Source organism: Pelodiscus sinensis, chromosome 2 (genome assembly GCF_052426305.1).
Source record: "Pelodiscus sinensis isolate ZL-2025 chromosome 2, ASM5242630v1, whole genome shotgun sequence".
Lineage (NCBI taxonomy): Eukaryota > Metazoa > Chordata > Testudines > Trionychidae > Pelodiscus > Pelodiscus sinensis.
This window is the reverse complement of record NC_143053.1, coordinates 207435804-207451189: the sequence shown is the minus strand read 5'-3', so window position 1 is coordinate 207451189 and position 15386 is coordinate 207435804. Positions and strand designations below refer to the sequence as shown.

Genomic DNA, 15386 nt, shown 5'->3' with positions numbered 1-15386 from the left:
CATGGAATCTCCCTGTGGCTGAACTTCCTTCTCCTGGACTTATATACAGCACACGGGAACAAAAGAAGGTGATTAATGAGGAGGTATCTGAACTTGGTGGGATCTTGGATGGGTCAGATGCATAGGTGCCAACTCCATGGGTGCTCTGGTGCTGGAGCACTCACATGAAAAAGTTAACCCCAACTGAGAAATTATCAAGCCCTAGTTAGAGGGCTTACCCTGGGCACAGCAATGGCTCTCCTCTCAGTCACAAGCAAGAAGCCACAAAGAAACCAGAATCAACTGATCAGCATGAATGTAACACAAAAGTGTGGAGCTGGCCTGGGATTAAATGATTAATAACATTGTGCAAGTGGTGATTACTAAGCAAAGAATCTCAGATGATACCCACTGATCAAAGAAAGATTACAGGTATCAATACACATTGCACAGTAGAATGCTGGTCAAACAGAAATGGAGGAAGGGAAAACAGCTCTACAGACTCAGTAAGTCTCCCAGTGCTTGAGCTTCTAGATCGGGGTGGGGAACCTCGGGCCCAGGGCCCAGATGTGGCCCCCCGGCTTGCCTAGATCCGCCCCCTGAGGCTCAGGGCTGTCCCCCCAGTATTGGGGAGCCTGCACTCACTCTCCAGCTTTTCCCTCCCACCCTGCCACAGGATTGTAGCATACAAAATCTACTAGCCTGGGCCCCACAGACTCAGGTGTGAAAAGGGAATGTGGGGAGTGCCCTTCTCTTTCTCAGTTGGGGGCAACAGCTATGAGGGTTGGCATTTGGTTTTTTTGTTTCTCACTTGTGTGTGGCCTCCAACTGATTTTTCTGTGAGTCAATGGCTCCTGACCCCCCAAATTTTCCCCCATCCTTGTTCTAGATGGCCAAATTAGCCAAAGACAGGACAAAGTTTTAGAGACACAATCCAATTTTTGCTCTCCTACACTGTCTGGACCTGTGAATTTAGCAATGTCACATCTAAAAAACCTATCGTGTAAAGTACTTCCACCACTCCACTTCAGAGATTACTCCAAATCCTAATTGGTCTTAGTAGTCAGGAAGATGAAAATGACTTTACAAATCACTGGCCGAGATCAGAACAGCACACATGGCCAATAACTACATTCTGCACCTTTGATTTCTTAAAACTTTTCATATACTATCAAATAAATGGAAAAAGAGTTTTGCAGCTAGATACTCAATGCAGATTAGGGACAGGTCTACCATGTAAACATCCATTGGTATAACTACATCACTCAGTGGTATGAAAAATGCACACCTAAGCAAGGCCATTATCCTGACATAAGCCACGGCATAGACTATGGATGGACAATAAAATGGAGGCGATTCACCATGGTTAGCCCCTAGTGGGCTGCTGCCACTATCTATACCTGTGCCTCCTCAGGCATGAGTGGCTAACCATGGTGATTTGCATCAGGCTCACAAGCACAGACATTGCTACATCAACAGCAAGGTTTCTCCCATCAACATGGTCACTGCCCCTTGAAGAGGAGGATTAACTATGGTAAAGGGAGAAGTTCTCACATCAGAATGGTAACATCTTCAGTGAAGTGATACAGTTGCACTACTGCAGCATTTTAAGTGTAGACTCATTTGAGGTGCCAGAAGATGTGGATTCTTGATGAAGCCCTACAATAAACTTCCTTGTGATCTTCAATAAATCACTTACATTGTCTGTTCTTCACATTCCTATTTGTAAGAGATTGATAAATTTGTAAGAGATTGATAAACATGCTTTGCTACCTCATGGTGCTGGTGTGAATCTTAATATATTAATATTGTTAAAGCACTCTGAAATCTGCGTATGGATAGCTCTATATAAAGTAGATGCAAATTATCATAGTGGTGGAAGTAGCATCAACAATTAAGGCTGCATGGTGGTTTCCACTTTAACTCTCTCTTTTTTAATCATTCAAAACCTCCTGAATTTTCATTTAGTCAGAACCAAAACTACTCTATAGTCATATCTCCAAAGGAAGCAAATTAAGTAGTAATTATTGGTGTTTAACAGGAATAATTTTAGTAGATATGATGCTTGAGGGGAAAGCATTCAGCCAGTGCTAAAGGGTTAACTGGTGGTTAACCAGACACAATATTCTAAAAGATCTGGTCTTTTAATATATAAATTACAAAACAATATTTGTAATACACAACATTCACATCTTGCTTTAGATTTTCAAAGCATTGTATAAAACAAGAGATAATGAATTAGCAATTAAAATGTAATTGCATTGTGTTATAATTGTTTGTTCAGCATGCTGATTGTCATGGCAAGGGGCGTCAGACAAATAGAATTACTGGTCTTCCTTTTGCAGCTGCTCCACAGGCAAAAAACTCTCTTTTATTTCAGTGAAGGTTTTGCCTGCCATGCAGCTGCAGAATCAGGCACTAAGAAAGAAGTGAAGGGCTAAATCACAAAGAAAGAAAAAAAAAGAGAAGAGATCTTTTTTAAAATTCTTACAATTTATGTAACATAGTTCCTTATTGCATTTAAACTATTTTCAGATGGCTATTCCTTCAAGTGGGACAGCCATTTAGTCAGTAAAATAGACTAATTACAGAATTGTTAGTGATTTAATATCTTAAGTTGTTTTTAAATTAGCAATTTAGTTTTCATGTTAGCATTTTAGTTTTCTTTAAAGGGAATTAACACATTATAGATATAATGAAAAGGTGATAAAGGTATCTGGGTAGATTTGGTATAAATTGACAGAAGAGAACTTTTTAACATACCAGGAAAAGGCATAGCAAGAGCCAATGTTTGGAAGTTTAAGGTACACACATTCATAGTGAGAATAAAGTGAGGGTAATTAGGTAGTTAACCATTCAAACAACTTAATCTTTAAATCAAAACGGGATGTCTCTCAAAAACATGGACTAGTTTAACCATACATTATTGCCTTAGTAGAAAAGTTACAAGGTGAAACTGTGTCTTTGTTATGATTCGCAATGGTACTTTCTGGCCTTAAAATCAATGAATTAAGACACCATTTTCTTTCAGAGGATACCAGAGCTAGTAATAGTAGAAAGACACATACAGTATATGTCTATACTCTGGAATAAGATCGAATTAAGACACACAACTTCAACTTCAGCTAAGCACTTAAGGTACTTCAGCTACCTTAACTTGACTTTTGGTGCTCTCCACACTGCAGGAAGTTGAAGGGAGAACACTGTCCCTTCAACTTTCCTTACTCCTCGTGGAAGCAGGACTACTAGCATTGACCGGAGTGCTGTCTCAGTTCAAATTAGCATGTCTTCACTAGACCCACTAATTCAAACCCTGGAAGACTGACAACGGTAGCTTTGATCTTCTCTGTAGTGTAGACATACCCTGAGAAGCCTCCATCAATTTGTGTTAAGCTCTTGGCTTTTGGACTAGCCTATGTAATACCGACAGACAGAACTAAACCTGGGAGCCCTAGAGCTTTGTGCATGGGCCTATATAGCTTGAGCTATAAAGCCAGCTGGCTCCAGGGAACCCTACGGCTTTTGCTATACAGCAAGCCAGACTAGACAGTTACAATGGTGCCTTCTGTATTTGAAATCTATGCATCTATCCATGACTCTAGAAATATGAGCCAGGAGAAAGGGCAGCCCATTTCTGATATTGGACAAGTAACTTTATGTGCCATAGTTCCACATATATAAAAAGAAGAAATGAGATTTACCATGGAATACCTTCTTCCCAGGCTTAATCAATTAATATTTGTGAAGAATTTTGAAATCTTGTGATAAAAGCTCTTATATAAATATGATATGTAGCAACAGAAAGTGCTCAGCTTAACTGACCTCCATAATATCATCATATAACTGATTGCAAAACTATAATAGTCTAGATTTAACTTGGGTTGGAGGGACTTCTTTAATATCTGCATTTAAGTGTCTGTAAAATACTACAGAACATTTTCAAAACAATTATTTTTATATCAAAATCACACAACTGAAACATGCGCTAAGACTGAGGTGCCCAATGTTTGCTCAAGCGCAAGAAGGCAAATGACGTTGACAATTTGCCAACAAAACAACAGCTGCATCTAACTGATATAAAATTAATACTATTACAGCTGTTCATGTCCTTAATATGAAACAGTGGCCTTCAGAGACAATAGATCTCATTAAATAATTCTCCATCCTTGGATCAACTGCTCCCCCTGAAGTAGCTACTTATTGGAAAGTCTCTGAATGTCATAATTCCATAGCCAAGATGAAGGAGGCAGCAGGTTGCAAATGAGTTCTGGGGCCACGTCTGACCCACAAGTGACCTTTGGACATTGCTAGGTTAATGCTCACATTCTCTAATCCAAGGAGCACCAGGAGAGGGATTGTCGTCATTCCACCCTGGATCCATTCCTCCAGAGATACTGTGCCATCATGGTCATAGTCAATTTCTTCCATCATTTCATGAAGGATCTGTAGATTTAAAAAAAAAAAAAAAAAACACGCTATAAATAGCATATTCTAAAACCGCAAGAATAGACATTAACCCTGAACCATCCAGTTAAAAGAAAAAAGCAAAGTAAAATGTATCCTATGTGGTAACATTGGAAGAGAGATATTAGAAGTCTTTTTACCTTTCACCACACCGCCAAATCATACTTACACCCTTATTAGAATTGGTAAAACTATTTTCCTTATTTTATATTAAAGAAACCTTTTCTGTCATGCATCACTCTTCACCCTGCAGACCCTTCCACCACCCTCTGCCCTCCCTTGTGCAAGCCATGGGGCCTACTCCCCTTTCCTTCCCCCATGCTTGGAGTCCGGGATGCATGTGGCTTTGGTCTGGCCCAACTGCCTGGCGGCGGGGGGGAAGGAAGAGGAAACTGGGCTGGCATGGCAGAGGGTGGGAAGGAGGGAGAAAGGGGGCTCGGACTGGGGTGGGGGGTGGGCCAGGGGGAAGGAAGGATAAGAGGGGGCCTGGGCTGGCACAGCGGGGAAGAAAAAAGGGGGGCCCAGGCTGGCGTGGCTGCAGTTCAGCTCTCCCTGGTGGTGATGGTGGAAGCTAAGGTTGCCTACCCCCCCCATGAGAAGGGGGGTTGGTGAGTGCAGCAAGCAGGGGACATAGCCCCCTAGTTTCATCAGAGTGAGGAGCAGTTAGCCAATCAAGGCAAGGATGGGGCCTATAAAAGGCTGAAGAGCTGAGGGAAGGGTCACTCTCATCCTGACCAGCAAGGGAGAAGGAGCTGGTCCCAGTAAGGGAGGGAACCAGCAGCACCTGGAGACAGCAGTGCTGGGCAGGCTCAGGGGACTTGGAGAGAAGTCCCAGCATGATGCCTCCCAGGCTGTAGGCTGTAAGGAAGAAATGTATATTTAAAATGAGAAGTGTAAAATTATAAATGCAAATGTAAGATCTTCATGTAGATTCGCCCTGTAAACATTTACATAAGAACGGCCGTACTGGGTCAGACCAAAGGTCCATCTAGCCCAGTATCCTGTCTACCGACAGTGGCCAGCACCAGGTGCCCCAGAGAGGGTGGACCGAAGACAATGATCAAGTGATTTGTCTCCTGCCATTCCTCTCCAGCCTCTGACAAACAGAGGCCAAGGACACCATTTTATCCCCTGGCTAATAGCCTTTTATGGACCTAACCTCCATGAATTTATCCAGCTTCTCTTTAAACTCTATTATAGTCCTAGCCTTCACAGCCTCCTCCGGCAAGGAGTTCCACAGGTTGACAACACGCTGTGTGAAGAAGAACTTCCTTTTATTAGTTTTAAACCTGCTACCCATTAATTTCATTTGGTGTCCTCTAGTTCTTCTATTATGGGAACTAATAAATAACTTTTCTTTATCAGCCCTCTCCACACCACTCATGATTTTATAGACCTCTATCATATCCCCCCTCAGTCTCCTCTTTTCTAAACTGAAAAGTCCCAGTCTCTTTAGCCTCTCCTCATATGGGACCCGTTCCAAACCCCTAATCATTTTAGTTGCCCTTTTCTGAACCCTTTCCAAGGCCAAAATATCTTTTTCGAGGTGAGGAGACTACATCTGTACACAGTATTCAAGATGTGGGCGTACCATAGTTTTATACAGGGGCAGTAAGATATTCTGGGTCTTATTTTCTATCCCTTTCCTAATAATTCCTAGCATCCTATTTGCCTTTTTGACCGCCGCTGCACTCTGTGTGGAAGTTTTCAGAGAACTGTCCACGATAACCCCAAGATCTCTTTCCTGATTGTTGTAGCCAAATTAGCCCCCATCATACTGTACGTATAGTTGGGGTTATTTTTCCCAATGTGCATTACTTTACACTTATCCACATTAAATTTCATTTGCCATTTTGTTGCCCAATCACTCAGATTGGTGAGATCTTCTTGGAGTCCCTCACAGTCTGCTTCTGTCTTGACTATCCTAAACAGTTTGGTATCATCTGCAAACTACTCCCTCACTGCTTACCCCTTTCTCCAGATCATTTATGAATAAGTTGAAAAGGATTGGTCCCAGGACTGACCCTTGGGGTACACCACTAGTTACCCCTCTCCAATCTGAAAATTTACCATTTATTCCTACCCTTTGTTTCCTGTCTTTTAACCAGTTCTCAATCCAAGAAAGGACCTTCCCTCTTATCCCATGGCCATGTAATTTACACAAGAGCCTTTGGTGAGGGACCTTGTCAAAGGCTTTCTGAAAATCTAAGTATACTATATCTACTGGATCCCCCTTGTCCGCATGTTTGTTAACCCCTTCAAAGAACTCTAATAGATTAGTAAGACAGGATTTCCCTTTACAGAAACCATGTTGACTTTTGTCCAACAAATTATGTTCTTCTATATGCTTCACAATTTTATTCTTTATTATTGTTTCGACTAATTTGCCTGGTACTGAAGTTAGACTTACCGGTCTGTAATTGCCAGGATCGCCTCTAGAGCCCTTTTTAAATATTGGTGTCACGTTTGCTACCTTCCAGTCATTAGGTACGGAAGCCGATTTAAAGGATAGGTTACAAACCACAGATAACAGCTCAGCAATTTCCCATTTGAGTTCTTTTAGAACCCTTGGATGAATGCCATCCGGTCCCGGAGATTTGTTAACATTAAGTTTTTCTATTTGTTCCAAAACCTCCTCTAATGACACTTCAATCCGGGACAGTTCCTCAGATTCATCACCCACAAAGGATGGTGCAGATTCAGGAATCTCCCAAACGTCCTCAGCCGTGAAGACTGAAGCAAAGAAATCATTTAGTTTCTCCGCAATAGCTTTCTCATCCTTGATTGCTCCTTTTATAGCTCGATCATCTAGGGGACCCACAGGCTTTTTAGCAGGCTTCCTGCTTCTAATGTACTTAAACATTTTGTTATTTCTTTTTGAGTTTTTGGCTAGCTGTTCCTCAAAATCTTTTTTGGCTTTTCTTATTACATTTTTACACTTGATTTGACAGTGTTTATGTTCCTTTCTATTTATCTCACTAGGATTGGACTTCCACTTCTTAAAAGATACCTTTTTGTCCCTCACTGCTTCTTTTACATGGTGGTTAAGCCACGGTGACTCTTTTTTAGGTCTCTTGCTATGTTTTTTAATTTGGGGCATACATTTAAGTTGGGCCTCTATTATGGTGTCTTTAAAAAGTTTCCATGCAGCTTTCAGGGATTTGGTTCTACTCACTGTGCCTTTTAATTTCTGTTTAACTAACCTCCTCATTTTTGCGTAATTCCCCTTTTTGAAATTAAATGCCAGGGTACTGGACTGCTGAGGTGTTCTTCCCACCACAGAAATGTTGAATGTTGTTATATTATGGTCACTATTCCCAAGCGGTCCTGTAACGGTTATATCCTGGACCTGATCCTGCCCTCCACTCAGGACTAAATCGAGAATTGCCTCTCCCCTTGTGGGTTCCTGCACTAGCTGCTCCAAGAAGCAGTCATTTAAGCCATTGAGAAATTTTATCTCCACTTCTCCTCCTGAGGTGACATGTATCCAGTCAATATGGGGGTAATTAAAATCCCCCATTATTATAGAGTTCTCTATTTTGGTAGCCTCTCTAATCTCCCTCAGCATTTCTATGTCAGTATCGCTGTCCTGGTCAGGTGGTCGGTAATATATCCCTACTGCTAATTTCTTATTATTGGAGCATGGAATTTCTATCCATAGCGATTCTATGGAACATGTTGATTCACTTAATATTTTTATTTCATTTGATTCTACATTATCATTCACATACAGTGCCACTCCGCCACCCACTCGGCCTGCTCTATCCTTTCTATATATTTTATATCCCGGTATGATTGTGTCCCACAGATTTTCCTCATTCCACCAGGTTTCAGTGATGCCTATTATGTCTATCTCCTCATTTAATACGAGGTACTCTAGTTCACCCATCTTATTAGTCAGACTCCTAGCATTTGTGTACAAGCACTTTCAAAATTTGCCACTGGTTATTTGTCTGCCCTTCCCTGATGCATTGGATTCCTTTGTATGCGGTTGTTTGTCAGCTCTGGCCCATGGTTTGCCCTCTCCCCTCCTCTCTTTCCGACTACAGCTTAGAGAATCTCTATCAATGGATTCTCCTCTAAGAGAAGTCTCTCTCCGATTTACGTGCATCTGCGCACCAATCGGCTTTCCCCCATCTCTTAGTTTAAAAACTGCTCTACGGCCTTATTAATGTTTAGTGCCAGCAGTCTGGTTCCACCCTGGTTTAGGTGGAGCCCATCCTTCCTGTATAGGCTCCCCCTCTCCCAAAAGTGTCCCCAGTTCCTAATAAATTGAAACCCCTCTTCCCTACTCCATCGTCTCATCCACGCATTGAGACTCTGAAGCTCTGCCTGCCTACCTGGCCCTGCACATGGAACTGGAAGCATTTCCGAGAATGCCACCATAGAGGTCCTGGATTTCAGTGTCTTTCCTAGCAGCCTAAATTTGGCCTCCAGGACATCTCTCTTACCCTTCCCTACGTTATTGGTACCTACATGTACCACGACCACCAGCTCCTCCCCAGCACTACACATGTCTATCTAGATGCCTCGAGAGATCCGCAACCTTCGCACCAGGCAGGCAAGTGACCATACGGTTCTCCCGGTCATCACAAACCCAACTATCTATGTTTCTAATGATCGAATCACCCACTACTAACACCTGCCTCTTCCTAGCTGGCATTCCCTCCCCATCAGAGGTATCCTCAGTGCAAGAGGATACCACAACATCCTCTGGGAGGAGGGTCCCAACTACGGGATGGTTTCCCTCTGCTCCCGTTAAATGCTCTGTTCCCTTGAGACTTTCATCCTCCTTAAGAACACTGGGGCTCTCAGACTGGAGGTGGGACAGTACTACAGTGTCCCGGAAAGTCTCATCAACAGAGCTCTCTAACTCCCTTAGCTCCTCCAGTTCAGCCACCCTGTCCTCCAAAGCCCGAACTCGGTCTCTGAGGGTCAGGAGCTCCTTGCAACGGGTGCACACATACGCCACCCGCCCACAGGGCAGGTAATCATACATGTTACACTCGACGCAATAAACAGGATAGCCCCCACTTTGTATAAGTGCTAAAGGACGGAGGTTATCCTTGTATACATATGTCAATGTCAATTCAATTCTTGAAATGTTTGTAAACTTAAAAATATGCAAAGTTTGGCAATGTCTCAAAATGGAGTCTGAAACTCCATTTTGAATTTAGAACTCTTTCTGGTAGCATCCATTTGAGTTATGCATTCTATCACATTCACAGGTAGCTGTTAGGGTTTGAAAATAGCAACTCACCTACCTGTTGGAATTTGCATAATCTATGAATATTCACAAGCATCCTGTTCTACCAATCAGTTTAAAACACACCGTAAGAGCATCCTTTAGTGTCCAATCATTTTAAACCTTAGGGTTCATGAATATGTATGAACCAAAACTATAAAAGCTTCTGCCACGCAGCAGTTACTGGTTGCGTCTGGGCGTCGAGCTTAGGGATAGGTTAAGAGAGAGAGAGAGAGAGAGAGAGAGAGATCCTTCAAGTCTTGTCCTAGGTCTGGTAGAATGAGAGAGGTTTTGTAAAGAGATTCTTTTAAGGGAAGCTGGCGCAAGGCCATGCTTCACTCTTTTAAATGTTAATTTAGCTATTTCTAGGGTTAGATCTGACGGAAGGTCAGATCTACTCACTTAGGTTAGGTAATTAGGCTAGTTAGCTTAGTATTTTAGTTAGATTAGTTCCCGTCATCGAGTCTGTACGTCAGGCTGCATCGGTCCACGCATGTCGGCCGTCGTCGTGTCTGTACGTCGGGCGCATCGGGATTAGTTTAAGGTTTTATTTTTAGGTTAGGTTTAGGATAAATAGGATCCAGAGTCGTCCATCGCCTGATCCAGTCACACCGAAGCACGAGAAGAGGCGTCGAGGACCAGAAATTCTGCGGAAGGCGAATCGACCGTCTTCGATCTCAACTCCTGCTTCGAGGGATCACTTTGGCTGTTCCTTTCCTGTGGCAAGCACTGGATCAGCTGATGAGGGACCCCTGGCAGGTCCTCCCCAAAGGCTTCCAATTAGCCCTAAGGTCGTAGGTCGCCAGCGTCCATTAATCACCCTGCGTCGTAGACTCTGTAGTAGGTATAGGGACCTTGAGGGACTTCCCCTCCTGGTCCATTTAGTGTAAGAGAGGACAGCCCCCTTGAGTTATTTTGAGGTATTGTTTTGTTAAGTTTATTTTTGTAACAATATAGTCTGGTGGTTTTCAGTTTAAAACCAAGTCTTAAGTTTTCATTTAATGCGCCACCTTAATCTAATATCTCACACTCTCCGGTGATCAGATACGGCGAGAGGGTCACTACCTTAAATACATCTGCTCGTAGTTTTATATTGTCATCCTTGTGTCATTACAGATTCCTGGAATTCTATGGAAGAATAATATTTAGGGAAATTCATCCTGAGTCAAGGGAAGCACAAGGCCTTACTTGACTTAACTTCTGTTGTTGTGACATCTGGCTTTAACTTTTGACCAATAGGCACCAATAAGACTTTGCCAATAAAAGAAATAAATCAATGCTTATCTAATAAACACCAGAAATGGTTTGCATGTGAGGGCTTACCTACAAGGAGCAGACTACTGAGTAAGTCATGGGGATGTCTAAAGGGCATTAAAAAGCTGCACATCAATTGGTCTGGGTAGAGTCTGCAGCTTGGGACCCATAGTACTAGGTATGTTGTACATAGATGATAGGTTCTGTCTCTCATGGGATTTGGGCTAGGTATATGCAAAGCCCATTAAAAAATGAATTACATGCTACAGGGAGAAAGCCTTAAACTTTAGTGGTGGACATATATTTCATGCTTATGACCATTAGTGCTATGCTGTCCTCACTGTAACAAGGACTGAATAGCAAAGGACTGAATGGCAACCTCAAAGAAATAGGAACTATTTTTACTACTCAATACATGTATTAGTATCACTGGTATTCATGGGACATTACACAACGATTTCCAGAATTAATTGCATCAATGACCTGTCTAGATGCTTACTGGACTGAGTTCAGTGACATCCCATTCAAGATATTCTGCAACATGCATCATTTGAGTGATGATATTTTCTAATTCCTAGGCAGGAAAAAAAAGAGAAAGAACAAAAACATTTTAATGACAAATGACACGGGCAATAAAAAATAAACTGTGGGTCCCTTAAGCTGCTCAAGGCTCTAAGCAATTGATTAATCTATTTATGCCTAGTGCTTCTTTGCCCACAAGCTACATACTTCTTGAACCCTTCTATAATTACTTTCTTTGATTTTCTCTTAATTGTATAATCAGGTGCTACTTCTAAACTTCTACCTAAACAATGTAGTCTTTATTCCTGACCTCTCTGAACATGCTGAATTTCCCCCCTTCATCTCCTACTGTTACCTTCTCCCAGAAACTTGAGCTGCATCTTTCTTCCTTCTCAGTGCAACCATACAAATAACTCTTCCATGTACAGCTCCCAGGGAAGTAAAAAAGAGTTTTGGGAGTGAGTTAAATTGCTTCCTGAAGTAAAACGTTACAACTAAAAAAATAGAGAAATGATTTTACAGTGGGAGATTCAATGCCTGACCATCTCTAAAAGTGAGGAGGAAGTGGATATGCTCAGTGGAAGGACGAATTGTTAGGAATAGTCTCAAAAATATTTGTCATCCAGGATGTTTTATTGTTTACAGTTATTACTTCTGTTTATCCAAAGTGTGTGTTCCGCATGAATTCATACAAATACACTGATGCACTTCATGCTATTACAATATGTCAATATAAATAAAATTACCGAACTGTCCAAGAACCCATTGCCATCTGTGTCATACAAACGAAACATAACTAAAAAAAAAAAAAAAAAAGAGGACAATTAAATTAGGGGGAAAATATAAAGACGTACATCATTTTCCTTTAATTCCAGAGCAAGACAGACAATTAACATCTGACTGGAAACTGGAATTCTATATAAAATAGGATCCTATGTAGAGAATTTTACTGGCTTGCTCTTGCATTTTCACTGTGTTTTTTAATCCACAACAGTGGTAACTGCTCTACAAATTCTTACTGATTAGCTAATTGTACTAGTGGAAAATGTATGTATTAGATTTCAGCTCAGTTGAATGCAACAGTAAATATCATTTCCATATCTGCAAATTTTCCAAATTTTCCAAATTTTTCCTGGTTTCATTAAGTTCACAATACTAATATATAATTTGGGCCCTACCAAATTCATGTGAAAAATGTATCACAGAATGTGAAATCTGGTCTTGTGTACTTTACCCTATCCTTCAGAGCCGGGTGTCTGCTGAGTAGCGGTAGCTGGCCATACACCCAGCTCTGAAGGCAGCAGCACCACCACTATACCATCCCTCCCTTATCTCTTTATTGCATCTATTGGGAGTGCAGCCTTCAGAGCTAGGTACCTGGCCAGCCGCTGCATCTCTGCAGCCATCCAGCTCTAAAGACAGCTAATCAGTAAGGGAGGCAATAATGCAGCCTCACACCTCACAATAGTTTTGTAGCTCCCCTTTTTGGTTGGGACACTCAATTTGAGAAATGCTGAGTTTTAAGGACTTTACATGTTTATATTTTGCTGTTTTAAAAATATATATTCATGATTCTTAAAGTACCATTACATTTAAGATTTAAATATCTGAAACCATGAAATTCAAGATTTTTACAATGCTATGACAGTGAAATTTACAAAGATGGACCCTGAATTCTGTAGGGCCCTTTATATAATAAAGCTATTGTGTGCAACCCTGCTTCTTTTGAAATAAATTGCAATGCTTTCTTAGGCTATGTTTACACTATACAACTTACAGCAACACAGTGCCACTACAGCAGTGCTGCTGTAAGGTATGCAATGTAGCCACTCTGTTGCCAGTTAAGAGCTCTCCCGCTAACAAAATAAAAGAATCCCTAATGAGCAGTGGTAGCTATGGCAGCAGGAAAGTGTCTCCCACTGACAAAGTGCTGATCACACTAATACTTTTTGCCTATAAAACTTGTCAGCCACAAGGGTGTTTTCTTCATATTCCTAACCAGCAAAAATGTATCCAACAAAAGTGCACTGTAGACATAGCCTTAGAGAATTCCACCCGTTTTACTGTATAAAATGTTGTATGCATAGCTGGGCCCAATACAAGAGCTCATTCCTGTTCAACATGCTTAATTTTAAGCATGCAAGTAGCTAGTTCTACTACAGAAAACAGAATTAATTTATACATGCACTAAATTGATATCCTGAATTGGTCCTCAAGGGCAATTCCATTCTTCCCCAAAGGTAGTGCTCAATGTACAGTGTTTGGCCCATTGTAAATATAAGTATCATAAGGACATCATCTCACATATTCTTTCCTGTAACTAATGGAATATTTATTAGCAGGAGTGTAAAGACACTGCATATGATATACCTCTTAAAAGGTACAGTGCCTATGCACAAAGGTGTCTGTCTTTAGTGTGTTACCCCTTGAACAGCCTCTTGAACTATTTTTGAGGAAACTGATTTACTTTTCATAATAATATCCCAAATGGAAAGAGGCTCATCTAATGTTTAAATTAAAGAAAAATCTCTCTCCTTAAAAGTTCTCAGGTCAAGAAAAGAAAACTGTCTCATCATCTTTCCCCCTTCCTCCCCCCCCCCCCCCCCCAAGTGAATTTCATATCAAGTCCTGTCAACTTTAGCGGTGCCATCAGCTAGGGGAGTTTTACACAGCAATGCTGAACACATGATACTAGAATAAAATGCACTACTAAGTCATGAATATATGCACTTCTGTACAAGACAAAGATAGCTAGTGATAGACAAGCATCAACAAATGGCTATAATACATAGCAAACTACCAACAATGTCGGAAATTTTTAAATCAAGCCCTGCATAACTTAAATCCTCCTTAGGTCCTGAGATTAGTATTTAAGTATCCACTGAACAGAATTAAACTGATTAATACTATCATATTCTATATGAATCTGCAGAGCTTCAATTCTTCAGTCAATATTATATTCCTCTCTGATCAATCACACAATTTTGGATTGACATATTGGACTTTATAACAAATTATTTGCTATTTAGTAAAATATTTATTAGTCTATATATCATTCATTTATCTCTCTGCCTAGTGGGTCTCTATTTTATTTCAAATTTTGTCTGAAAGCATAATGGGCTTTGCATATACCCCTCCTTTGTGTGTCTGGGGCCTGATTTCAACAGCATGCAGTTTTGATACAACTCTCCTGACACTGAAGAGGATAGGAGAATCAAGGTGGGTTTTTTTCCACTTTAATAAGAACAGCACGTGGTTCCTGATTCTGCAAACACTTATTCTTGCTACAAATCCTGTTAAACACAAACAAGGACTATTTACATGCAAAGTTACTCAGGTACTTAAATGTTTTTAAGATCAGGGCCCCATTTACTAAGTATCATTAACTTACATGTTGAAATATACTGTAACTGAACAATTTTTTCCTTCATTGAAGGTGATAATCAAAAATACATAATCTCAGTGTTAGCTTTATATGCTTATCTCATGCAACTTGTTTTAATTTCCAAAGGCCATGCAAAGCATATGTAAACTACTTATTTACAGGGTTTGGGTTTTTTGTACATTTAAAAAAAAATTGAATTCTGTACACGGTCCTTTCCAAATGCTATTAATTACCACAAATTTCTTAACTGAGGTATCTTACGCACTAGTATTCGTAGTAAAATAAAATAGCAAAGAAAATATTGATAACCAAAAAACATCATTTCAAAGAAGCAAAAACAGTTGTCAACATTAGAATAGTTTTTTTAGATGTTTTATATAATCTGTGATGTGTATGAGGATAAAACTCCAAATAATTTTTAATATACAATGCATATGGATCTGTTTTTAAAACTCTTTGTGCTCTTGCACTCGGAGATAATGCTTTATCAAAGCACTTCTTAGAGCATTATAGCACGTGATTATATTTTGCAGGACA

At 40.6% G+C, this 15386-nt stretch overlaps 1 protein-coding gene across 1 annotated transcript in view; it reads right to left on the bottom strand.

The window, feature by feature from the left end:
* DGKB (diacylglycerol kinase beta) overlaps positions 1 to 15386 on the bottom strand; it is a 492141-nt gene that overhangs the window by 355462 nt on the left and 121293 nt on the right. Inside the window, exons 7-9 of the mRNA XM_075922292.2 lie at positions 12211 to 12260; positions 11442 to 11516; positions 4303 to 4422 (exon numbers count right to left, since the gene is read on the bottom strand). Coding sequence (XP_075778407.1) covers positions 4303 to 4422; positions 11442 to 11516; positions 12211 to 12260 — 245 coding nt within the window. The remainder of the gene's footprint in view (positions 1 to 4302; positions 4423 to 11441; positions 11517 to 12210; positions 12261 to 15386) is intronic.